Source organism: Oryzias latipes, chromosome 3, assembly GCF_002234675.1.
Source record: "Oryzias latipes chromosome 3, ASM223467v1".
Lineage (NCBI taxonomy): Eukaryota > Metazoa > Chordata > Actinopteri > Beloniformes > Adrianichthyidae > Oryzias > Oryzias latipes.
In genome coordinates, this window is record NC_019861.2 from 5,713,801 (window position 1) to 5,741,758 (window position 27,958).

Below are 27,958 nucleotides of genomic sequence, written 5' to 3' on the forward strand. Positions count from 1 at the left end.
GGTTGGTTTTGGGGGCGGGGTCCCTGTCACCGCCGCGCGGGGGCACTGCCCGCGCGCCTCCCCCTCCTCGTGCGAAGCTACCTCGTCGCCGCTCTTCCGTCTAGTCAGTCGGCTCTCAGACACGCAGTGCTCCGTTTTCACCGCCGCTCGAGTCTCCTCTCACCTGTAAACAGGTAGGTAAGCCGCGGGGCCGCGCGCTGTTTGGTTCAGGTGATGTTTGGCGGGAGCGGCGAGCACGTTGGTGCGTTTGTGTGAGTTCGGGACTTTTTGGAGACAGAAAAGCTCCGCGGCTTCAGCGACGTTCACGCTCTGAATAAAGTTCGGTTCGGACGGGGAGGCAGAACTGAGGCGGAAGGCTTTGATCCGGGCTGTACTTCAGGAGTTTCAGTTTTGTTCTGCTCGTGCACGTGCAGCCTTGGTTCTGCTGGTTTGTCCCGGAAGGAGTGGACCACCTTCATAGCTGCAGGGGTCCAGTCTTTACCCCCAAAGTCAGAACCAGTCACAACTCTCTGAAGGATCCCTCCGCCGCTGAAGTAGCTCCAGGTGTTCGGAGTTTGTCTTTGAGGAGCCTTTTGTCTCCACCCTGATGAACTTTGACCTTACCAGGTCTCCAGGTTTCTGTTGGTAGATGTTGTGATCTGAAGCCTTAAAGTTGTGGACCTCTGAATGGACCCTTAACTTCTGAACCAGTACCTTGTGTTTAAACATGGTGGGACTTCCTGGATGTGGCTTTCAGGCAGAGTTTTGAGTTTCCCTCATGTCAGATGAAGTTTGAAGCTGAAGCCTTTGAGCCGCTGCTCTGTACAGAACCGAAGCTGCTTTGGATCCATGTCATGAGGCGTCATGAGACGTCACGAGGCGCTGGCGTGCGGGGTACCGGCGTTCATGGCAGGGAGACAACTCCTTCATGAGGTAACTGGACCGCATAAGGGATGGTTCTCAGGAAAATGGCAGAATGGGATAGATGGGTACTGTTCAGTTCACTCAGCAGCTTCGGGCTCTTGGCCCTGGTAAATGCGGGTCAGAGCCCGCTGGCTTGGTGGCATCCGCCCTCCAGGACGAAGCAAACCTGTTTGACCTTCACCGGCTCTCCAGGCCGGGTTTAGGATGCGGCTGAGCTTCTGCTGGTTCAGAGGGATCGGCCGTTCATGAAACTACAGCAGGATGGTGTTGATATAAGCTCTTGCTGGGCTGGATTTTGATGGTCTTGTTGAACCCTGTGTGTTTCTGAGACACACCTTCACACCAGATCACAACACGCTCCTCCGGTTTGAAAGGAATGTCCCTGAAGGCAGCCTGGAAAGTGTTGAGAATCAATTCTGCGTCAGAAGGTGAAGGCCTGTGTTACTGACAGACAAACGTCTGGGATGAATTACAACAGAGTCAGATTAAATGAAACCCAGCGGCTCGTTCACCGCGTGCGGTTCTTTTGAGGGTACTGAGGTCCACAGAGCCTGAGGCTAACCCCATCGTCCCTGGACGGGTGTTTTCTGGTTTTCAAACACGAGGAAACTAAACTCCAGCCCTGACGAGACCAGTCATGAAAAACCTCTGAAACTGATCTGAAGCAGAGATCTCAGTTGGATAAATGGAGGTCAGCCTGTGGTGATGGTTTCACCGCAGCGATGCTTTCAGATTAAACAGCATGTACAGAGCCTGTAGTCCTTTTATCAATCTAACTGCATGCATTGTGCAGCTCGAAGCGCTTTACATTTAAAAACAAAGACAAACACAGGCATTACAAAAACCCCGCCGTTAACATGTGACCCATGACCCCACAGGCAACGAATACTTGTAAAGGTAACTTCTAAAAGAAACTTGAGGCTTGGCTCTGCTCTGAGGAAATGGGGGGATCTCTTCATACCAGGAGCCAGCTCGGCCTCAGGAACATTACCACAGTGCCCACCCGGACCGGGACAGCAATGGGGTCCACTTCACAGCTGTGAGGCTGCAGTGTTGAACTCCAGATGCCCCAGCAAGGGCAACAACTGCAGCAACGACCACCGACCAAGCCAGCAAGTCCTGGTAGAAAAGATGTCCACAGGAAAACACATAAAACAAACAGTTGAATATAAAAACATGTGATCACTCAATGAACCTCATTTAGTAAAAGCATCCATGACTGAATTGATCAAGTTTTAACATTGAAAGCTCAAAACAAAAAAGACATTTCTATGGCGTCAAACCAGAATCAGCCTAAAATGAATGAAAAACAAAATTAGGGCCGGGTGTCACCAATGATTTCCAGAATCCATCGTTAAATACTTGAAGCTGCCATAAGGCGGGGGGGCACAGATTTGATGCGTTTGATGTGAACGGACAAATTATTTAAAGGGGGGGGGGCTTTCCTTAGTTTTTTTTTTCACGGTTACATAAAATTTCAACTGAAGGGGAAAAGCTGGTGGAAATGGGGAACAACTACCTGGGCAAAGTTTCAACTAATTTAGTTAAAAAACGTCTTTCTGAAAACTGTAGCAATTTGTATTGCAACCTTTAGGGAAAGCAGCTTCATTTTTCAGCTCTTTGGGCCTTAATTATTACAAAAAAAATGCTTGTGAGTTCACGGAGGAAACTGCACATCAATACAGACAACAGAGTTTCTCTTTGTTTTAATATTTTTGGTTGCTGGCGTGCCTTGTGACTTTTGCCAAGGAAAAAGTGGACCTTGGCTAAAAAAGGTTGAAAAACGCGGTTTTAGTCGACGCCTTTGGAGTCTTGTGTTCTTTCTGGATCAGACCTGGCTTTTGTTAGAGCCTCACGCTGCGCCTCCATGCTGCTCCCCCGGCCTCCTTTCTCTGGCATCCCTGCAGGTGCCCCTCTTCGATCATTCGGCACAGGCCTGGCTGGATCAGAAACCCATTTGCAGCCAGTGGAAAGTGGGTCGGTGGCAGGAGGAACCATCGAGCGGGCCTCCATGTCTCTCCCAGACCTTCATAGATTTATTGGACAGTAAAGTACATTAATGTGTGAAGAGTGTCGCTGTGGTTTTTCAACATGCCTGTTCTTTGGTCTGGATGAACTGCTCAGTTCCAAAGAGAAGGTCTTCAGGAAATGCACCAAAGTGAAGGATCCAGCAGCAAACTGCTATGAAAGAACAGAACTACAGCGTTGAAGCCATTTAGGGTTTGAAACTTGTGATGTTCTGAGAGCAGCAGAGGTAGCTTTGACACAGACTAAACGTGTCTCAGGTCTTCATTGTTTCTGGATCAAAATGACAAGATGGGCTACTGTTATATTATGAGGATCTTTAACTAGTGGTCATCCATGGATGGACTTGAATTCTGTCGTGATTAAGGTGTACCTTAATGTACACAGCATACTTTAAAGGTGGACTACAAAACACTACACTATTTTGAACCATGCTTATGGGGCTAGAATTGAAACTTTGGTTTTGTACTTGTGAGTTATGTTTTGTAACTTGCACACGTTTTAAAAATACAAGTTTCAAATTTCAGGCTACAAGTAAAAAAATCTACAAAACAATTTTGACCATATTTGGTATGTCTGTAAGAACCAATGAATTTTGACCAACCAATCATGTTTCTCAATCCAGTCATGGCGAGAGGAGGGTAGGGCTCTGTACTGCTGTCGACCAAACATCATGTCCTGGTAGCATGGATGATTGGTCATATGGCTACATGGTAAATGGTAAATAGTATATACTTATATCGCGCTTTTTGAGCCCATAAGAACTCAGGGTGACATCTGTGTAACAGAAGAACATCAGACGTGTTCTGTGGACCACTGTGGATTTATTTTCAAAGAAAAACCTTTTTTCCTGTTTCTGTTAGAACTGTAAAACTGATGCATGCATGCACAACTTTCAGTCATTCTCCACGTTTGTTTCACGCTTGAATAGTTTTTGCCAATTGTTGACTTTTGTTTGTGCCCGGACATAAATGTTTCCCTCCACTTTCATGAAGAATATTTGCAAACAAATGACCACGATTTTCAGCTGTGATTTTTGTTGTAACTGAAAGAATACCAGCAATCTCTGCATCACCGTCACAAGGAAGTAGGGATAGTAAGCACATCTTATTGGTTGGACTGTTGACGTTTGTGTTTGAACCACTAAACAGGTCAGTTGGGTGTTGGCGCTTTTTTAGAATAAGAGCTTTGGCAAAAGTTGTGAAAACGTTGCAGTGGTTGGATGAAGTCATTTCGTTGCACACCAGGTTCCCAGCAGGGGACCACTCCGCCCCGCAGGAGCGTTTATTGCAGTGATTTTCAACCTTTTTTAAGCCAAGCCACACTTTATCCTTGACAAGAGTCCTGCGGCACACCAGCATCCAGACTCTCCACAATGTTTTTTCTAAAAGATGTAATTAAAGTTAAGGTAGTTTTCAGTAACAATTTTCAACTAAATAATTTGAAATTTTACCCTGGTAGTTGTTTTACCCTTCAGTTTTATTAACATGCAATTTTATGTAACCTCACACAATATATATATATATATATATATATATATATATATATATATATATATATATATATATATATATATATATTCTAAATAGTGATTTATTTGAAAAAGACTAACATTACATTTGTTTTCTGTAGCTACACAAAAGTGAAAATGTTGAAGTTTTATTAGTTTTTCTTTTGTCTTAATCAAATATAAAGTGTTTTATCAGGGCCTGTTTGGATGAACAGAGAGCTGATATCCTGGAGATGGTAAATGTTTTTAGATCAGTGAATGGGTAATTTCCCACGGCACACCTGACCATCTCCCACGGGACACTGGTAGAAAAACACTGGTTTATTGAGGCCTGCCCGTGTGCGTCCTCAATTGGAAGCGGGTCCGAGACGCCCCGTCTGACCCAGCCGTCTTTCCATGGCGCCTGCTGCCAGCTCTGCAGTTCACGCAGCAGTGTCCACGAGCACGCACATATCCAGCCCTCTCTGTGGACCAGTTTGTTCAGCTGTGGTCAAACCAGCCGCACTTTAGAAATGTCATGATCATCACCCGCTTAACAGCAGAGCGTGAAATGCAATCATCGCTGTTTCCGTTTCATAATAGAACGCCTTATCTGTCCTAAGTATGTATTACTACAAAAATTATATTAATATGCACGACAAAGCTCTCTCCTCACAAAGATTTGTGTACTCTTACTGTGTAGTTTTTGAGTTATTAGTACAAAAAAAATGGCATTTCAGGGGGGGCTCTTTTAAGACTGGGCTCAGGGACAGTCAGCTTGGTGGTTTTATTGTTGGTAACCTGATGAAGAAAGTGGAGATCCTTGTCTGGGGGGCACAGTTTTGGATGTGATGGTCTCAGAGGACAGATGGAAGACAGATGCACCTCTTTACATTCATTGATTTATGTTGAGCTGGTTTTGCAGATCTTATCACAGAAATGTGATTCCCTGCCCCCTAAACTGATGACTGCCCGGCTTAACCACAGGGATTTATTTGTGGACCCTGCAGCCATATGCCACCTGCTGCTTCAGAGCCCCCCCTCACTCTAGGAGATGTCTGTTACCAAAAAATGTTTTTCTGTGACCTGCACAGCTGGCTATGACTGCTTCTCACTGCCGGCTTGTCTCCTGTTTGCAGATCCGTCAGCATGGGGACCGGGTGCATGACAGCCAGCAAGTACTTCCTGTTCCTCCTCAACCTCATCTTCTTTGTGAGTATTTCATTTTCTTTAGGATGCAAAAGGAGGCAGAAACATTGCCTTTTTACACGATGGACTTCCATCTGAACGGACGTAAAGAAAGGCTTTTTGATGACCATTTTAGCTGTGGCCATCTACAGTTCTCACACAAATATATTTTCATAAACAAATAACAAGGGCTCTTCATTTGGTACAGAAATCTGCTTGTCAATCATTGGGACTTCATTTTTGTGTACTAAGTACAACTGAACAGAGTTATCATTTACTTTCAACCATTTTCAACATTCAGAGTGCTTCAACATGTGATTTTGTTTCCTGACATTCGTCTGGTTGCTCTGACTGACAGCTGTGTGTCAGTTGGGTCTGAATCTTGATTAAAGTGCAGATGAAGTGTTTGTGGCCTAGTTACCACATACATGCACCCCCCCTCCAACACGCGCACACACTCACACACTGCACATGTGAAATCTTCTGCTCATTGAGGTCTTACAGTCACATTCGGTTGCTAGTTGCGTGTTGTGATGTTAAGCTTATTGTCTGTCTGCGTTCTCAGGGTTTTCTGTACGTTGACGTTTACATCGGTCTGTTCCATGGTCTCACACAGACCTGATGGAATTAATGCATGATTCTCCTGCTGTCAGTTACATGACAGTCAGGGTCAGTGATTCACAATCCATTCACTTTTTGTCTACTAATTCACAATTTATTTAGATTCTTCATTCAACCCATCTTGAACATTTTCTGTCTAGAGGATGTTCAGGATGCTCTGTGGTTCACCTGTCCAGGCTCTCTGGAAACAGCTATGTGCTGATCTTTCAGTCTGCCTTAATGTTTCAATCAAAGCTTCACCGTCACTTTTATGTGCTTGGTGACACGAGTCCCACTGATACAGAGGGAGGATTAGCATCTCTCAATTTTATAACTCTTTGTATTGAAAAAAAACCCAAACAATTTTACTAAATTGGAAAAACAAGAAGAATATTAAAGTAATTCAATTTAGGAATCTGCTGTTTGATCATATCAGCTTGAAAAAAATGTCAGCCAAGAGTTCAAGTAACTTAGAAAGAATTCAGTGTCTCTGGTCTTCCATTGCTAAAATCATGACTTAAGGGGCGGGGTGCCTGGGCACCGCCGCTCCTTGTCTGGCTGCCGGGGTTGTGGGGGCTGGGGTCAGGGCCTTCAGGTGCCATCCGAGGGCTGAGGAGGGACCTTTAGTCAAGAGGCCTGAGGTGAGTCATGGGTCCCCCTGGCCTTGGGAGTGGTCTTTTTGTGTTTTCTGGGGGGCTAACATCAGTACCCATTGGGCGGGGGCCCAGTCTGTGCCTGGTGGGCTGCTCATCTGCATCTGGGGCTTGAATCACCCCTTCTCTGACTCTGGAACAGGTTGGGGCAACTCTCTTGGGACCCACATTTGGGTGGCACCCACCACAGCTGCGGGTGGAGACTTAGGCTCTTTTTTTTTGGGGGGGGGGGGGGGGGGGGGGGGGGGCGTCTATCAGCAGGTTGGAATTTTCACTGAAACAATCATGGGCAGCCCTGACTGGTCAGTCACCTCTGTCCCGTCTGTGCCTGACCATAGTTCCCGCTAGGGCGGTTATTGGCTCTCTCTTGGCTCCTCTGTCTTTTGATGGGGTGGAGGGGTGGGCATGGGGGCTGGGGGGGTTGGCGATGGAGCCCCCAGGCTGGCGAGACTTTGAGCACAAGCACAACACTTGGGGGGAGCTGGGGGATGGTTGTTTCAATTAATCGTGGGTCAGTCTGGAATGTCCCGGAACTGCCCTACTTTCTCACATCACAGCTCATTAGAGTGTTGGGGCTGGGGATGGGGTGGGGGTGTCAATCTAAGATGCACTTTGGACTTAAGGTTCAAAGTGGCACTTAGACATCACTGTGAGCCCTACTAGGGCTGAAACAATTCATCGAGTTACTCGATTAGAAAAATTCCTCGAGGCAAAAACTCTGCCTCGAAGCCTCGTTAAATTCCTATGACGCGCACTATACGCGCGGCGCAGGGATTTGATTGTGTCACACGGACCTTTTGAATTTAGTTGGCGCCATGGCGAAGAATAGATCTATAAATAAACGGCAGAAATTGTCTAAAGTGTGGGATCATTACACACTTAATAAAGAAGAGAACAAGGTGCAGTGTCTCTACTGCAAAATAGAGCTGGCATACCACAACAGCACATCTTCCATGATTCAGCATCTGAACAGAAGACATCTGCGTGACCGCTGGAACCCCAACGCCTTTGGCGCGGGACCCGCGCGTGCCGCCAGCAGCGAGCGAGGGGCGGCCAGTGTTGCCAGATTGGGTGGTTTTACGTCCAATTGGGCGGTTTTTGTTCTAAATTTGCGGGTAAAAATGGCTTTGGGCGGGTATGCATAATTTGGGCGGTTTTAGGGTCTGTTCGGCAGGTTTTTCCCACTCATGAATACATAATAACAGACTACTGTAGGCTGGGTGGCTGTTGAAGTCTTATGTTCTGAAGCTCCGTGAACGCACCAGGCAGAGACACTTAATGGGTTCTGTCATCAAACCTGTTGTTGGGGGTTTGCCGCGGGTTTGCCGCCCCGCCCCTCCTCTTAGAAGTTGCGTTCTTTAAAGCTGACACCGCGGTCGCATGTGGGCGGAGCTACGAGCTAACGTTATGGTCTGATCGCTGCATGTCTGTGTTTATCAGTGCATGGTAGACACGGAGGAAGTGGAGAGATCAGGTTTAATATGTTGGAGAGTTCTACTTGGTAATCATGTTTTCATGTTTGAGTTCATGAGATCGTCCCAGAAAGTCTCTGCTTCAACTCCCGCAGGGAAAGCTGCGTGTGAATCTGACGCCTGTGTTTCCATCTCTCTGACAGTTTGAAGCCAAAGCCCCTCCCCCGCCCCTCTACCTGCTTTTCGTCTCTACCTGTTCACCTGTTCATATCCTCTGCAGCTGAGAGTTGTTTTCCCCCGCGCTCCTCAGTGTGTCCAACACAGAGAGCGCTAAATACGGTCATCATAGCAGCAGGTTGACCCGGTAGTAGTCGGGGTGCTTCGGCGCAAGCGCAGCACAAGGATGGAAGAGGTTATAGGTTATAGCGGGTTAAGAAAATGAATGGAAGAAGGCCGGTCCGCTGAAGAAATATTCAATACTGTACTCCTTTTATTAATAGTCTGAACTATCTTTGATTTTGAGAAATGTTTTATTTTGAAAAATCACCGCATCGGGTACTTAATCAGTCCAGTAGGGGAAAAAATCTACAAAAGCTGTATATTGACCTTATTTTTGCCCCCCCCCCCCCCCCCCCCCCGGGCGGGTTTTGCGGGGTCTGGCGGTTTTTAGATGACTTTTGGGCTGGAATACTGTGACTCTATCTGGCAACACTGGGGGCGGCGTCAGCCGCTCCACGCCCCCTCCGCGGCGACCAGCGCGGGTCGCCTCGGCGGGCGACGAGAGCCCCTAGCTGCAGTAATCAGGCGACCGGGCCTGCTACACTCTAATTTTTTCAAAGTAAACGCTCCGGACCCCGCGGGACCCTCAGCTAAGAGCATCGAGGGGGCGCCGAGAGGCAGGGGCTGGGACAGGCGGTAGCTCGCCTTTCGGCGGACCGCGAGGCTTCAAAGCATTGCAAAAATAACAAAAGCATTATTTTACACGAAATATAAACAATGATAATGATCAAATATGTTTTTCTGATTCTTTTATTTTTAATGGCCTTCCATTTTGGTGTTGTGCCACCCTTTCAAAGTCTTCTGCCCCCCCCCCCCCCCCCATACAAAATGTTCTAGCTCCGCGACAAATCGTTTTATCCGATTACTCGATTGATCGATCGATTAAGTGCTAGATTAATCGATTACAAAAAGAATCGATAGCTGCAGCCCTAAGCCCTACCCACCAATTTTAACAACACCTTTTATGACACACACACCCCCACCACTGCACTCACTTTACTGCTGTTATGCGGTGAATTTTTGTGCGATTAGTTAATCGTTAATTAATCTAATCTATATTAATCAAACCTAATAATCTGGGGGGCAAAGCAACTGGAGGCAGAAATGATTGAAGTCCTACACTTTCCAATCCTTGTTGGGATAGTTTACCGATGTAAACTTTAAATATCACTGACCAATTATGAACGTCAGGTACAACACTTTTTACTGCTACTTTGGTTACGGTGGAGGCAAGCAAGGCAGTTATTGAGGAGGTGACGGCTAAAAGGGATTGCTGATAAGTGTTTATGACATAAAGGTTGTCAGAAAACAGTGAGAATCAATGTATATCACCTTAAAAGTTGTTTTAGTGTACCTTTATTCGTCCAACCACATTTCAGTGAGTTTCTGTATCTCATCGTTGTGGTGTTATGGCTTTATTGTAAGAGAATTCTGTTAAGGAACTACAAGGTAACTTTTAGGATGACGTCACAGCAGCGCGTGCCGCGTAACAAGGCTCAGAAAAGCATGTAAGAAGCATTTTCAGTAGTGTTAAAATAAACATCCTAACAGATAAACACTTTTTTTTTTTCTGTTTGAATACACGACAATCGTTGCTTTACATTTGTCTACGGCTCATCGATTTCTTCATTCCTACTCTGTTTACATCACATAACGATGGCCATTCGGGTTCAGTGGATCTACTCTGAGCATAGAGCCTATTCAGAGAAATCTAAGACTGAACCGGACCTGCAAACGAACTAAGAGCACCTCGAAAGATGGGTCAGACAGACGTTCCTGGTCCTGGACCTGGAACCGCTTGGGTGTGTATTCAGACTGAAAATTTGTTCCGGATTGTCGGGGGAAACAGACTCTGGTTCATTTTAAGTGAACGAAATGTGTCCAGTCTGAAAACAACCTAAAAAGGGGCTTTATAACGTTTTTTATAATAAAAGACCTCCACCTTTACTTTTACACCACCAAGTACTTTTTTTAAGCTTTTACAATTAGATAAAAAACAAAGACAAAACATAACCTTTAACACATAAAAAACAGCAGGAACACTTTTCTGAGCAATACAAATATTGACCAAGAACTTCTTATTAATACCAGAATACATATGGTGACATGCCTTATTCCACAGTTTATCACAACAAGAACAAAAGTCATGAGTGATTCTATAATATCCTCCAACCTGTTTGGAGAATTTGCTCCTGTTGAAGACTGGGATAAAGCAGAAAGAGAGGAGAATATAGGCAGGGAGATGAGACACGAGGAGGTAAAACCGAAAGATGAACAAATTGGACAAAGTTTCTTTGTTGTGATTGGACGAAAACAAGCAGTAACAGGTTAACTTTCTCTCTTAAATGATTCTATCATGATGTTTGGAGTACAGTATATACCGCTTTAATCCGCTGCTGCATTGAGGTGGCGTGGGGTCTGTAGCCGTTACCATGACATGATATCATATAGTCATGTGTCATCATATAGTCCGCTTTTTGTGAAAAAAGACTTCAAAATAAGAGACTTAATTTTTATTTCTTTTGTAAGTGGCCATGGTTTGAGTGGGAAAATCCCTTCTGAGGTGTGCGTCATCAGAAATGAACAAACTTCACAGAAGTAACGCAGTGCAGCACCATCAGGCCCCTGTGTAATCCTTTAATTTCTGATAATGGACACCTCATCATGATCCCTTACATAATGAAATTTAGAGATCAGAAATGAGGTTACATAGAAATCATGTGCTTATTTGTCTGTTATCAATTAGTTCGTATTAACGCAATACTTCAATGCACTCACATGTCACACAAGGATGGCCAGTGGTTCTCTGTTCCCTACCCCATCCCCGGTAAGGGGAACCGGGCCCTTTCTCCACACAGGGAGGAGGCTCACAGAGTCCCCCCCCCCGCACCCCTGGTGTTGTAACATCTGTCCAACACCAGAGGCCTTCAGCTCTGATCTTTTTGCTCAGCTGTTGGATAAGACAACAATTCCTCGTTCAACATGATTTGTTTGATCAAAATCCTCAGACAAACAGACCGATGTTTGTGATACCATAGTGATGCGACCAGTAGCACAGGTTTACCACATCTTTACTTCCTGTGTACCACGTAAACCTCAGTACAAGTCACTTCTGTAATCTACAGAAATACTCAGATTACTTTCATTAGAGATGTACAAAAGTAAAGAGAATTGGTGGATCACTTTGTGATGAGGTGTAGAAATGATCTGATACTTAATGATAATGGATCTGAAGAGGTGCTTGACCAACCCTTTTCTATCATGGGACAAGAAGAGGAGTAAAAATTCCTCGGTGCTATTATGGACAACAGACTGGACTGGAGACACGAAAGTGATTCTGATTTCCAGAAGGGACAAAGCAGCTTAGGGTTCTTCAGTAAGAAGTCCCATATTTTTAAAAAATCCGATCAGAAGAGCATCACCACTAGAGAGGGTGAAAAGCAGAAAAAGGTTGGCTCTGTCTGGGTTCTGCTCTGCAGCCTCTATTCCAGAATTATTCTTTTCATAGTAAAGTATCTCATTTAGATTAGTAACAGCAACCACTGCCAGCTTCATCCAATAGATTTAGTTCTGTTCACCATCTTTTCTTATGATTTTTACTGCATGTTTGTAATTATTACCGTTGTTTGTCCTTGGACCTGCAGCTTTTGGGAGGCGTTATCTTGGGTTTTGGACTTTGGCTCCTCCTGGACAATCAAAGCTTCATCGTCATCATCAGTAAGTGCATCTACTACAAAGTTTCATTTTCAGTTTGTGTGGGTTCAAATGTCCCGTTGGCATCTCATCTTTTCTGATGCTTTCACTTTCTTTCTGACTTGTTTTGATCAGCTCAATAAATGATTGCTCTCTGTGAGTTTTGAGAATTTAAACAAGAGAAAAGTGTGAAAATGTTCATGTCTGTGTGAGAAAAGTGTAGAAGTGTGCAGTGAGGAGTTTTGCTGCCATAAACGGCTGTAATCAGACGCCGTGGATTTCACCGATCGTGGTTCTTTTTAGAACGTAACTCCTGCAATAAACGAGGGAACTCTGTTCTGGTGAAAAGGTAATGCAGAAATATGCGTAGCTGCAGAAAAAGACATAGACATTTGCTTTTTAAGTATTACTGAAAGACAAACAGACTGCGCAGCTGCGCAAACTGTGAGATGTGTGATGAGCTCAAAGTCTCTGCGGAATTATGACGGGAAAGGATCCATTGGTTTTTTTGTTTTTTTTTTAAAGGAATCAGTGTTTTTTCCTGAATTTCTGTCTTTGAAAATCATAGTGTTATTTGGTTATTGTTTTATTTCATAAATAGTGTTATTTATTTTATTAAAAAGGTTCATGGATGAATGAAACTTTATTCAAAGCACTTTACAACTCCTTGAAGGTACCAAAGGGCTTCACAATAAAAAGAGATCTAAAATGGGAACAAAAGTTTTAAACTAAAAACTCTAGAATATTCTGTTTTAGAATATAATTTTCAATCCAAATGTTTTCATCTACATTCCATGTTATATCATTCTCACTCCACACATCTGCTGCTGGTCCGGCCCTTCTATCGAATTTTAGAACCCAATGTGGCCCGCGAGTTAAAATAATTGCCCACCCCTGGTCTACTGGTTACCTGCAGCAGTGTCACCTGTTTAAACTGGTTATCTGTATAAAAGCACCACAAATTCTCCATCAAGATCGATACCGAAGAGCTGTCTAAAGCTGCTTTCACACCAAACACGATTCAAATTGGCACAGGACACCTCACTATCGACATGCAGAGAATTCACTGCTCAACGAATTTATTCCAAAAATGTTCATTAGCTTGACGCCCCAGAAGCGTGTGGGAGGAGCTACAGCCAGATGTTTTTAGCCTGATTGCTACATGGAGCGGTGTCTGTGTCTGTCTCAGTTCCAGTGCATGGAAAACATGGATGATGCTTAGAGATGAGGTTTGCAAAGAAGTTGTTTCTGTTTTCTTTAGCACAGCAGCACAACACTCTGCTGAAAAAAGCCCCTCTGTACCCCCCCCTAATGAGGAGAAGGGTGTCAGTCAGTCAACTGTAGTCTTAACTAGGGATAGGTATCGTTAAGGTTTTAACGGTACTGCTACTCTTATTGATTCTGCTTATCGATCCGGTATTCTAACGGTACTCTTATCGATACTTTTTGAGGACGAAAAATAAATAAATAAATAACAAATTAAGAACAAAGTGTTTTATTTCCTCATTATGCAACAACACTGTTTTTTTAACAAAAAATTTTACTTTATACATGAGAATGTTCCAGACAGGATATTTATTTAATTATTTAATCTAATTATTTTTATTATTTATGAGCGTGATTTTTCCTCTGATCTTTTGTCCATTTTCCAAAACCTTGAACAGACTTTTCTGTCTGTCAAACACCAGAGTTAGGATTGAGTGAGATGATGCAAACAAATTCACTTTGATGCAGACTCCTTTCTATTTATTTATTTTTCTTTAAATCCAGGAAACCCAATAAATTATATTAATTTTACGGATGACAACTATTAGTTATTAATTATTATTAAGTATTAGGAAGCAGCTGATAGTTTGTCGCGGGTCTGAAATCATAAGCGGTGACTCTAAGCCCCGCCCCTCTACCCGTTTGTTGTTTTGTTGTTTACTCCGCGTGCAAACCCCCCCCCCCCCCACACACACACACCAGGTTATGTTCAGAGCATGAGTTGCCAGGGGAACTAAGCATACCCTGAAACATACCTCTGTTTTTGGAACCAAAAGCAGTGGTTGTACACTTCTTTAGTCTCAAACTTACTGTGGGAGCTTGCATGACCTGCTTTCTGGAAAACCCCCCAGGTGATTCATTTTCATGTGAAAGCATAACAAAAACAGCCTGAAGACATGAAATTATGTCACTGACAGTGAAGATGCAGGCATCTATAGTGGCTGTATGTCTGTGTTGGGGGGGGACTATAGCTCTTTTTTAATTAATACTGTTTATTTCTAAGAATCCATTTTGTTGTATTTATCCACCATGTCTCAACGTGCGGTCCATGGAAATATTGTCTGACAGTAAACCAGTTTTGTAGCATAGAGGCGACACACGCAACAGCTCATTAGCATCATAATATCAGTGTGTAACGACACAGCTGTCTCCAAATCAACAGTTTGTATGAAACTTTCTCTTGCTGCTGTAGGTCCAGCTGGTTCATCCTCCAGTTCTGTCTGGATCCTGTTAGAAAGTGCTGCATGACCCGCTGCTTTGTTAGCTATACAGGAGGAGCATTAAAGAAAATCCCCAAAAGGAGAAAGGAGGGCTAATAAACATTGCTAATTTAGCGCAAACATTTGAACACGTTACCCTTCTACCTTATACGCGCCAAACAGAAAAAAGCTTGCATTTGGCGAGTGTTAATTTTGGACTCTGCATGCACAAGTTATTTGCTGCGAGGTACAAAATGAAACTTCATCAAAATGTAGCCAGCGACTGCTTCACACAGGTGGCAATTTTTCGCTGAGTGCCAGCTACTTTTAAGGCCCGCTGATGATCTTGTGGCGCTAATCATTTTAGGGTTGGTACCCACCACCAAAGTCTGCAGGCAAAATGCTAAATCCTGGAAGGCGCCAGTTTTTTATTTGACTCAATGCTTCTTTTTGAACACATAGCTATGAGAGTGGTCACAGTGAATGGGACGCTTGACAAAAAGCTCCCCTGAAAGTCACCTGAGGCCCCTTCTACTACAGTACAGAGCGCACGCCACACCTTTTAAGAAAAGCAGACAGTGGTGAGTGACAAAGGAAAGCAATATGTATACATCAGAGAAGACTAATTTTTATGTAAAGTATTAAGGAATTGTTAAAAGTTCTATTCTTGTTGTTGGGCACCTCTTGGCAGCCTTCTGCTTTCATCATTAACTACAACCCAGTGTCATACAAACGACAAGTAGCAAACTCAGTCTGGGGGGGTATGTGTCTGAAACAAACTGCAAAATATCCTGTTTGGGGCGTTCAGACAAAATGGTTGTTCCTCTGCCTCACAGCCACATCTGCAGGGCAAGATGCCAAGATGCATTTATATCAACTCCACTGGTTCACCGACGGGGTCTGGAGACTACAGCGCATGTGAACGCTCCCATTGTGGGGGTTTAAGTATAGCAAACCAACAACCAGACATGGCTCCCATCAGCATCAAATCCAATTTTTTGCATCAACTTTGATCCTTGTAGAAATGTCTGTAATCTTGATTAATTCAAGCTGGATCATGAAACGTTGGTTTCTGTCTAATCTTCAGCTGTTTGCTCTCTAGTTCTCTGCTGTTGGGCCTGTTTCACGCCCTGCTTCCTCATGTACTCACTTTTCTTGGACACCAGGGTCCCTGATGAAGGGTTCCACTTTGAGCTGATTGGCCAAATGTTACCTTTGATAAAAGCCACCAGAACCTTCTATCAAGCACTGTGAGCCCTGATGAAAGGAGCAGAGCAGGGGGCCACATATTCTCTAAAAGGGAAACCAGTGAATGCTCTTTAATTGTTCAAGACCTTTTGCCAACTTAAATATGGTTTTATTGGACTGAATTGGCTTCTGTTAGTGATGGCTGCGTCATGGAGGCGTAGCTGCTGGTCATGAATCCTGCGCCTATGCAGTCAAACTCGGCAGCAGCTGGAGGACGAGACAGGACGAGGAGAAGGAGACAAAAACAGAATGACAGAGATGTCTTGATGCTGAAACACGAGCTTCACTGAGGACGCTTGTCCGCTCAGCAGGTGTCCTCCCCCAGACAGTGGGCCCTTTCTGCCCCGTCCAGCATCAGAATGAATCACATTGGCCCATCTTCGCCCCGTGCATCACTGCACACTCGGAGAGCACACTGAATCACCAGCGGGTGCGAGCCAATCAGCTTCATCGTATCCGAATGCAGTCATGTGATGCAACCCACACGGAGCGGGCGCTGGAGTCCAGCGGACACTTTAGACTTGTCTCTGCACATAACTGAGCTCTATTGATGTTCAATGGAACATTTCATGAACAGGGTTAGTGTTCTGTTATGAGCATGCACAGAGATGCTTACTGCGACTTTTAGGATGAATCAATAACGGATCATGAAGATGAGATCAGCCTGCTGCAGAGAGTCTGTTTAAAACCCAGTGCTAAGTCACAACCAGGGCAGAGCCAGAACAGGGCCGAGTCACAACCAGGGCAGCGCTAGAACCAGGGCTAACCTAGAACCAGGGCAGAGCCGGACCTATTTTCAGCAGGCTCAAGTCAACAATCACATTCATCAGTCAGCCTCATTTTCAGAGCATTTTTAACAGTTACAACACAAACACTCACATACCCCAAGTCCTCTTAAACCTGGGCCGTAACCAAGGTCCATTCAATAAACGATTGATATAAATTTACATATTTAAACTCAATATTCAAAAGTATCAAATAAAACTTAACAAGTAAAACTTGACAATAACACTACATAAAATAAATAAACTACTAAAACATGTGTAACACTCAACTACATTAGAGTTAGGAATCCAATTGCAAGACCAGCCTTGTTCTAATGTTTAAAAATCTCCACAGAAGCTATAAAGTCCTCAGGGAGACCATTCCACAGGTAAGAACCATGGCAAACGGGATCTTACCACCAGGGGTTTTGGGCTGAATCTGAATTCTTCCCCTACCCCTTCGACCTCTGCCAACCCCTACATTTAGCCCTCCAAATGGAGAGTTATAGAAAAATAGTGTCTTCTCATTCGGACGTCACTCCCACTCGATGACGTCCTTAAGGTCATCTACATTAGCTGCCAAACAATGGCAGCTATGCCATTGTTTGGAAAATTCACAACAACATCAGTTTTATAACTATAAAAGTCATGCTAAAACTAAAAGTCATTACTTACATTTAAATGTAAACTTGTGTGATTCAGAGCACACCCACGTGAAGAAATGCGTTTCTCCTCCGCAGCACAGCGCGATGCGGATGACCCTCACGGCAGAGTGATACAGAGCCCTCCACCGTGAGGGTTTCCCTTAAAAAAAACATTTTGCACACCCCCATACCTCCTAATGCCCCCACAATTGGAGGGATAGAGAGAAGCCAGAGGGGAAGGGGAAGAATATGGATTTGGCCTTGGTCTCTACGTTTGGAATTGTTAGGAAACCAGCACCTGAGGACTTGAGAGATCCAAGGGGTCTTTAAGGGAAAAAAGGTCTGAGTGAAAGAGAAGATTTCAAATCTAATGGAGGAATACCAACATCACTTCTGGAGCTGACGGACTGTCAAACCTGTCAGATGAGATCCTTAATAAACAAGCAGCTAAGGTCTGGACTGCTTAGGAACCATTGACTGTATAAGAGAACCTTTGACTGCAAAAGGTAGAGAATCCCTCCTTCATGTGGACATTCCTGAGGTTTCTTCTTCTCTTCCCTGGAATCTTTTTATTTTTTTATTTTGTAGGAGTTTTTACTTATCGAGTAGGAGAGTCTAAGAGCAGGAATGCCCAGTTTAAGCTTAATCTGTCTAGTTTAGTTTAGCAATCAACTATTATATTTAGTAACTATTTATGTTGTTGATTTTTTTTTTTTTTTACAATTTAGTGAAGCCCGTTGAGACAATTGTGTTGTAATATTGCGCTATATAAATAAAACTGAATTGAATTAAATCTGCAGTTTTTTGGGATCCAACTTCTTTAGCTCCTCCAAGTCCTCATTACAGAATTGGCACCAAAATAAAGCCATTAGTAGCCATTAGTGGTGAGGTCTCTGGGCAAAGTGGATGCTGGAGAATGTGATGCGTTTGTAAAATGTTTGTTAAAACTGTTAACCATATGCATCTTTTCAGATACTAAAATACCATCAATATTAAGTGAAAGCAGTAGGACAAGACTTTCCAAGTCAGGCATGGTTTTTCCCAAACTCTTTTGGGATCAGATTTACCGAGTGAAAGCTGTTCTTTAAATAGTCTGTTTTTGATTTGCGGACGGCTTGTAAAGACCTGTTTCTGATTTGTTTAAATGTCAGAATAACTGCTGAGGGCCTCGTAAATGGAGCTTTTTTCCATGCCATTTTCTTTTGTCTGAGACGAACAGTAAGCTCATGGTGAAACCAGGGGCTGTGACGACCCTTTATTCTGAGCCGTTTGATCAGAGCACGCTCATTTATGACATCACTAAACGGTTGTAATGCACGGTCAACAGTAGGAATCAAGCTGAATTTAGACCAGTCTGCATCTGCCCGGTCATAATTATGCTTGGGGGTTAAAGTTTTTAAGAATTCGAGCTGACTGCTTAACAGAAAAGGAATTACGAACACAAGCAATGAAGCAGTGATCACTAATATCTGCAAAAAACACCCCAGACAAATTCTTGAAAGGGGAATTTTTGAGAATAACATCAACAAGAGTTGCCTTATCTGGGTTTGTTTGTGTCAACCCTGGTTGGAGACTTCTGATGTAAATTTAGAGAAACGTATACATCAAATTGATGTATATCCTTGTCAAGTGACTTTTATATGTCCCAATTTTAATTAAACAAATTCAGCATTGGTAAACGGGGCTAATACATTACAAAGAGTCTGTAATGTGCTGAGATGGTGCACGATAACATCCAACAAGTAACTTTTACTTGTGCCTGATGATGAGAATGAGCAGATCAAACTGCTTTGGAATTGATGTAGCCAGAGTTACCGGGTAGTCAAAATGTTGGAGTGTAAACTGCCACACACCCACCAGACCAGGCCTGTTCTGTCTCAACATATTATACCCTGGGATATGCAATTCAGGATAGGAGTTGGACTTTCTTAACCAGGTCTCAGTAACAATCAGTCTATCAGGATGTTATCCATTGACCCAAGCTTTCACATTGTCCATTTTTAATAAGAGGCTTCTTGCATTTATATGCAGAAAGCCCAAGCTTTTAAGAGAGCAAAAGTCCTCAAAGGACAAGTTATTTAGGTCTATATCTGTGAAAGACAGAGCAATGTCTGCAACTGGACCAGGATTTGCGTGTTTGTTTCCAGAAATTAAAAGGAGAAAGATTATTAGAGTATGTGAAAAATGTGTGCTGGATGTGATGTAAGTTTCCTGATGAAGGATTTTTGGGGCATTTGAAAGCAACACTACAGCTTGAGACAATATCCTTGTAACATGGCATGAAAACAGCCGCAGAGGAGGTGAGTGTGAAAATAAAAAAATTCATTGTTTGGCAACAAACAGGGCAATCTTCTATTTGATAAGGCTTAAAGTTTGAGAGAGTGGCAGATGAATTGAGTCCACAACCAACACTAACAGCAAAGATAATTGAAGAAACATATTCAGGTAAAAAAAAATAAAGTAGGGGACACTGCACCTTACTAGGTGAACTGAAAATCTGCTACTTTAGGCCCAGCAGTGGCTGGAAAGCTTCACAGGCCCTGTAGTAGCTGGAACCCGGTGGTAGCCAGAATGCAGCCGCTGGTCCGGTAGTAGCTGGAAAGCTGCTGTCGGTCCAGTGGCAGCAGCATGAGCTGCTGTTGGCCTGTTTGCTAAATTCAAAGTGTTTCCAAACATTGCAGTGGATCGATGGACTGATCAGTTTTTGCTGCATCACATGTGTTTTGTCTGGTTTTACCTTGTCGTGAAATAAACCTACCATACCTCAATCCAAATAGTATTTTCCAAGATCGATTCAAAATATCAATATACCTTATTTTTGAGTTAAATCTTTTTTTTTTTATTGAGCACCAGAGATACAGAAAATGTACAGAAACTAAGGCAAATGTCAGAATTTATTCAAACGATGCTTTCTTTTCTTTTTTTTAAACAAGACAAACACATAGCAGAACCTCACTCCCACCCCACCCCACAGAACATAAAAAATGAAACAAATGAGTACGTTAAGTGATTTGAGCAGGCATGCACCACCAAGGCTCAGTGTGACATGACACAAGAAACCAAAATGTGAAGACAGGAGAGCTGTTGGAAGCTGCTACTTGGGAACAGTTTTGAGCTAATTAAAGTATGAAAGCATCAGGGCCCACGCGGATAGAAATGTATCACTGGACCCCCTAGAGTGTATTTAATCTTTTCTAGCTCCATAAATTGTAACAAGTCACTAAACCATAGACACTTTGGGTGGCTTATTTGACTGCCAGTCTAATAAAATCCTCCTACGTCCAAGTAGTTCTGTAAAAGCAATCGTGTTTATTTTGTTTCCTTAGAGTAAGTTGTTTTCTACCTGGGATGCCAAATATAGCTATAGCTGCATTGGGTTAAAGATGAAGTTGAAGAGCATGTGACAGTGTTTTAAAAATGACAGACCAGTAGGACGTCAGAGATGGACACAGCCAAAACGTGTGTTAAGTCAGCAAGGTAATGATGGCATCTATGACAGCTGGCTTCTACATTAGGATAGATCTTTGCTTTGGAGTAATGAATGTGATACACAACTGTATTAAGTTTAATTTTGCACAGGAGGAACTGGATGTATCTTATTTTTAAAACAAAATTTTTACGGTTTAGTTCAATTGGATTCTATTCTGCCTAAGACAGATGGATCTGGTTGGATTGTTGGAATGGAAGTCAATTCATTGGTTAATTTACACCCCTAAGCTTTACTGTCAATGAAATAATGGTAAGAAACATTATTATGTTTTCAGGCTGTGTTTTGTTATGATGTCATATAACACTTAATCTTTATTTTATTTAAAATGTAAACCTTTCCATCTTTTTAGCTGCTTAGCCTTCTTTTTTTACATCCACAGCACAGCCGCCCTTATCTCCACAGTCTCTGCTTTAAGAACACTCAGAGCGCCACACAAACTCTACGAGTTACCACAATCACTGGTTTGATTTCTCCTGAGATAAAGGCATTCTGTCCAAATGAGATGCAGTGACCTAACGGGTTCAGTTACACTCAAACTGAGAAACTGGATTTAAGTGAACTGAATCATGATTCCAAACTGTAGAACACAGAGAAAATGTTTCAATTCTCAAGAAAAGGATGATTATCATCACCAAAAAATAGCTCATAGATCTTGCACATCTTTAAAAAAAAACATCCAGCCCTTTATGCTTACATCACAGCAGAGGGAACCTGATTGATTTGAGTCCTGCTGTCATTTTTTTGTGGTGACAGATGTTCTTCATCACATGAGAATGACTCCCGTCTTCTTCCTTCAGATAACTCAACAGACGTGAAAGTGGCGTGCTATGTCCTCATCAGCGTCGGAGCTTTCTCCATGCTCCTTGGTTTATTTGGCTGCCTTGGGGCCATTTTCCAGATCAAGTGCCTGCTAGGATTGGTGAGTCCCCCCCGTCCCACCCCTCACCTGCATAAAGACACTCACGGTTGGGATCCTTCCACCTCTGTTGCTCCGTTTCTCTTTCCATCCACTCCATGATAAAACAGTTTGAACCTGCTCCCATTCTATAATTCTTGCTCTCTTTCCATCTGTTCTCTTGATCACACAGGAGATCCACCTTTCTTTTCTCCATCATGTCGACCAACTCTGTATTTTTTCTGTCAGTCTCCTGACTTTCCTTTTCTCTCTCCGTCTGCAAACTCGCCTTCTTCCACCAACAGTTGTCCAGTTTCTTCCCTGTAGGTCAACTGTACCGGTGTTGGTTGTTGCTACTTTGGGCCACGCCTGATCCAGTGGGAAAGTTCTGGTTGTGATTCACATGATGGATTTGAGTTTAGTTTTATGTTCGATGTTCTTCCTGGCACAACCCTCGGCATTTAGCTGGACTTGGACCAGACATAACAGCAGTAGATTGGGCCCCCTTGTGGTTGAAGTGTACATGTTATCAGGGTTCATAGGGTCATGAAAACCCTGGAAAAGTTTTGGAAATTGAAAATACAATTTCTAGGTCCTTGAAAAGTTTGTGAAAAACTAAATCTTCTATAAAGCTTTGGGTAAGGTATGATATTTTAATATTTTGGATGCAAAAAACATAAAAAATATAATAGTTCAATTTAAATTATAGCAGAAATTTAGCCTCACGCTGTCGATGATGGGAGTTTACGTAAAGCAGTTTGAGTTGTCGTCAGTTCAGTGCATGGCACTTTTAGCTTGCTATCGTGAAATGCTGCGAAATGTAACTTTAACAGCAAATGGCTTTTCAAGGAGAGGAATTAACTGTGGCTAATGAAAGACCCTGAAACGCGTTTTGCACCAGAAACGTGGAAAATGCAGACTTTGCTCCAAGTCCTTTGACATCAGCAGCATGAGAGAAGCGGGGCTGGTGAGTCACATGAAAGGGAAGAAACAGCGACAGCTGCTGAACGCTGCAGAAACCAGTCGGTCAGATCATTTTTTAAACAGGTAATGATAAAAGAGAGTTACAGTAATCAAGCCGAGATGTAATAAAACCATGGAAGACTGTCTCAGAATGTCATTTTGCCTCAAAGAAAAGCAGCTGAGCTGATTAGACCGTCAAATTTAAAATCCCTGTCCATTTAAAAACCCAGGTTTGACACAGACTTTTTTAAATGTGGAGCCAGGGGACCCAACTCTACTTTGGGGGGGGCATAGGAGCTGCTAGGACTAAAAACCACCACTTCCGTTTTTTTTAATCATTAAAACATAAAAAGCGTAGGGCCATCCAGTCTTTGAGATCTTGTAAACAAGACAGTAGTGATTTAACAGAGCGACCTGTCTTAATTGGCAAATAAATCTGACTATCGTTAGCGTAGCAGTGAAAGTAAACTGTGTTTTCTCAGGATGAAACCCCAGAAGAAGGTACAAAAATAACAAAAGTGGTCCTAAAATAAAGCCCTGTGGAACCCCAAATAACAGTGGAGAAGTTAAAGAACAGGATCCGGACATGCTCACACACACAATTCCGTTGGCCAAATAAGATGATAGCCAGTCGCATGAATCCCCACAAACCCAAACTTTTTAACCTGAACTTTTTTTCTCTTCATACTTTTTTAAAGTGTAAATCATAATCTTATTTTGACATTTTCTTTGTTGTTTCTGAATGCTAAAGGGTTTTTATTCCACCTATTATTGATCCCGATGTCTGTCACAATCCTATGGACTCTGCTCCATGGGTGGTGTTTACCATCATGGTTGAACACTTGAAGAACCACATGTGAGTCACTCACTCTTCCTCCCATCTTCCTCCTCAGTATTTTACCTGCCTCCTGGTGATCCTTGTTGCTCAGATTGCAGCCGGCGTTCTCGTGTACCTGCAGAAGGAGAAGGTGACTTTCTTTGATTCATCACAACTTTTTTACTTGTTATACACTGGGGCAAAAAAAGTATTTGTTCAGCCACCATCATCATAGGTAAACCTCAACTATGAGAACTGGTGGTAGCAGAGATGAAGATGCCGAGGTTCTCTTTGGAGATGACCAGGATGGATAGGATCAGGAATGAGGACATCCGAGGGACAGCACATGCTGGAGGTTTTGGAGATAAAGTCAGAGAGGCCAGACTGAGATGGTTCAAACATGTCCAGAGGAGAGACGGTGAATAAAAGGATGCTGAGTCTAGAGCTGCCAGGCAAGAGGTCAAGAGGAAGACCAAAGAGGTTCATGGATGCAGTGAACGAAGACATGAAGGTAGCTGGTGTCAGAGGAGTGCCGGGTTTCCCAGCCCAGGTCCTTGAGGCACACTGCCCTTCATATTTTCAATCCAACCCTGTTCAAATACACCTGCCTTCGATGACTGTCATTGTCAGGCTTCTGCAGACCCTGATGATGAGCTGAATCAGGTGTGCATAAGCAGGGCAGCATGGAAAACATGCAGGAGAGGGTTGGGAAACACCAGAAGACAGGGTTTGATGGAGGAAGCTCATTGGCTGTGGCGACCCCTGAAGGGAAAAGGGAAAGAAAAAGATTTAAAGAAAATCTGGATGACAATTTAAGACTTATTTAGGGGCTAAGGGGAGTAAGGGGCCTGTTTTTGCAGTGTAGCTTCAGCTTCAGACTCGTCGGTTCAAAGCCGTGATCTCTGACCCAGGATCTGTCTTTCAGGTGAATGAGCAGATGTCCAAGATTGTCGACAAGGTGCTGGGCAGCTATGCAGGAAACAGCTCCAGGACTGAGCAGGCCTGGGACTTAATCCAGAAGAAGGTGAGCCAGTATCGGCGTCCTCTTCCCTCCAGTGTCAGAAAACCTCAAATCTGCCCGTGTGAACCTGAAGCTTCTCTCTCTTTGTTGCTGCTGTGACTGTGGGCCTGCAGATGCAGTGTTGTGGCTGGATGGGGCAGGAGGACTGGAACAATAATGCCGTCATCCTCAACAGCTCCCAGTTGCTGTTTCCCTGCTCCTGCCAGAACCTCACCCTGACCGTTCAGAACAGATCTGACAGCGGCTTCTGCGAGGCGCAGACGCCCGACTGGCCTGTCTACAATGTGGTAAGAACTCCAAGAAGCAGAGGGAGGTGTGTTCAGATGTTCAGAGTGAAGTAAAGCGGACGACAGGTGATGGTCACGTTCTGCATGACGAGATGAGAAGATGAGAAGGATAAAGTCCAGTCAGGCAGAGAGACCGGGCGGGTTAACAACAGGAGAAGGGGCTATGATTGGATAAGCCAGGGTCATGTTTCATGGCAGCCAATCGGAGCTAATTTTGCTTTACTAACAAATGCACATCCACTGAACACAAACACTAAACAGGTGGGAGGAGCTACAGGAACGGGGAATCTGGAGCAGACTGATGGAAAGTGGCCATTTACAATGTTACGATAAAATAACTCCTTTCTGACTATTGTCTCATGCTGTGAGGTTTTGATTATTCAAAGTTACTCCACAAACATTTCAGATGTTTAACAGTTTACTTAAAGAGGAATAGATGTAAACCAGACTAGTTATCAGAGATTGTAAAGATGATTTATTTTCTAATCAACCTGTACACACTTGATGATCTTTAAAGACCCACTCCAATGAAAATCCTGCTTCTGGCCTTTTTAGCATGTTCTTGTAGCATTTTTCTCATGAACTGCGATGGGCTGGCCAAAGTCTCCCTGCTCTGCTCCATTCTGATGCATCCACTTACAGCCAGATAGATCCATGACCGTCTTTGTTTTCCTCGTCTGAGCTGGAATCTGCATCAGAGCTGTACGGCTGGAAAGCTCTGATATTGCTCGCCATTTTTTAACACAGCTCATGGTCTAGCCACAGAACTCAAGGATCCCCCTCTGCGTGGAGAGAGGACCGCCAGCCCCCGAAGCACATGGCCACCACTGCCGGGGGGCCCGATCACTGGCCCCCCACTTCCTCCTCTAATGTGTGCGTGTGTTTGAGTGTATAGTGTGGTGGGGTCAGGGATGCAGGTAATAAAATATGCAGTTAAAATTGGTGGGTAGGGCTCTGAGAAGACATCTCCTGTTTGCTGGGAGTGGTGTCCAAGTACCCCCCCACACCCCGCCCCCCCCCCCCCCCCCCCCCCCCCCCACACACACACACACACACACAGCAAGGGGCCCCGCATGTCTAAAATCCAGTTATAACTGAAAGGCCAGGCGCCCAAAGCTGTGCAGTAACGGGGGTGCTTCTCAGATCACATCTCTGCTTTCTCCTCTTTCTCCTGTTTGTCATTAGGGATGTTCTGCCAGCGTGGAGAACTGGCTCATCACCAACATCGGGGTTGTCCTGGGGATCTGTCTGACAGTGGCTTTGATTGAGGTACGACACCTCCTTATGCGCCGACATGCCCTTCTTTTCTTTTTAGTTGGAGAGGGACGTCCTAGAGCTGCAAGCAGGTTAGAACAGGCTGAGGAAGGTTTCACGTGTGACGTGTGACTATAGAGTGTTATCAGGAATGAAAGGAAAGCCATCAACGTTTTCATCTTCAGAAGACAATGGATTCATAAGTTATCATCACAAAACGCTCAAATCAACTAGATTTTAACTTTGTGAAATCGATAATGTCATATGCGCCATTAATTTGAGTACTGAGCATGGTATCCGAATTGCTTTTAAAATCCAGGGCACTTCATAGTGCCGCTCTATTTAGTTTTTTAGTAGTTAGGGGTTCGGGTGGGAATTCGGACACAACCTTTGGGGCAGAGACAGGAGGCAGAGCTGGAGGTAGCAGATATGAAGATGTTGAGGTTCTCTTTGGGAGAAACCAGGATGGATCTGGAATGAATCCATCAGAGGAACAGATCATGGTTAGAGCTATCAGGAAAGAGGAGGCTCATGGATGGAGGAGGAGATGAGGGGGCATCTTCTGCATCCTCCTCACTCCCATGTGGGAGTGAGGAGGATGCAGAGGACAGGAATAGATGGATGATACATTGTTGCGCCTCCTTAAGGGAACAAGAAAGTGGTTGGACTCCATTGTCCTTCGTGCAGAAGACGGGTCACTACAGCCGTGTCCAAAGCTCAGACTGCACAGAAAATATTGAATCTCTAAAATGCAAATTCCCTCACAGCAGCTTCACTGCTGCTTCAGGCTTCAAAAGCTTTGCCTCAGAAGACAGAGGATTTCAGAAAAAGACTGAAGGTGTGTAGGTGCACTCAGTGGTGAGCAGGACTCCACGTGCACGCACTCGTGCCACGGCAGCAAAACCGCATGAGAATTCCAAATGTATTAGGAGAGAATGTGTTTTGAGGATGTGCCTGAAAACTCATTTGTTGTGTGTTTGTGTGTCCGACAGCTGCTGGGGATGATTCTGTCCATCTGCTTGTGCAGAAACGTCGGCACTGATTACAGCAAAGTGCCCAGATTCTGAGGTCACCTCCTGAAACCCTGGAGAAGCTTCAAGTGGAATTCTTCCTGCCAAAAATGTCCAAATGTAAAATAAATGTTTTTTGGTTGTTGTTGTTTTGTTTTTTCTTGTTAAGCCTGGTAAGTGTGGACCAGAGTTATGTTGAGTGACGCCTGCCGGAGGGACTACTGTCTGCGACGTCTGCTTTTAGTCTCCCATTAAAGTCTGAAACATTATTTTGGTCTGTGAAGATAGAAAAATGTCTGAGACTCCAGCTGAAAAACTTCAGCTGTTGGAGTTATTTTAAGTTTTTTTACTTTTCTATACCACTTTCTGCCAGACACTTGTATTTCTTTGTATATAATTTAAATGATTATTTGTATGAACCTGATTCAGTCTTCTAGCTCTCTTATTGGCTGCTGGATTCTCCTTGAATTTCAGTCACATATTTATAAATGTCCAATCAAAGATGCTAAACTTTAGTGAAACCAGCTGATGGACATTGTTTGAACTCATTTTTGATGAGACGGCCTTCTTTTAACCAGGCTCAAACCACGCTTATGCTGACGTTTTTAAATGAATTGTGGGTAAGTTGAGTTTATTTTTGAGCTGATGCCTTTTTTTACTACATTCCATGATGTCTTCATGTACAGGCTGCATGGAAACATCCATTAACCTGATAATAACCAGCTGAGATCTGTGCTGTTGTGAAAACCTGATCTTTCATGTAAACTTACATTCTGTGGCCATTAAACGGGTTTAAACCATCGGTCTGCGCTCCAGCCGTTCCTGTTTCACATCTGTTGAAGCTGATCCTTCTTTGAT

At 43.7% G+C, this 27,958-nt stretch overlaps 1 protein-coding gene across 1 annotated transcript; it reads left to right on the forward strand.

Moving 5' to 3' along the window:
- Window positions 1–27,902, forward strand: LOC101156312 (CD82 antigen). Its single transcript, XM_023952170.1, has 9 exons — window positions 1–173; window positions 5,557–5,629; window positions 12,194–12,266; window positions 21,651–21,772; window positions 23,605–23,679; window positions 24,454–24,552; window positions 24,663–24,836; window positions 26,022–26,105; window positions 27,083–27,902. The coding sequence occupies exons 2-9, from the start codon at window positions 5,567–5,569 to the stop codon at window positions 27,155–27,157; spliced, it is 765 nt and encodes a 254-aa protein (XP_023807938.1). The 5' UTR covers window positions 1–173; window positions 5,557–5,566; the 3' UTR covers window positions 27,158–27,902.
- Window positions 27,903–27,958: the final 56 nt, after the last annotated feature.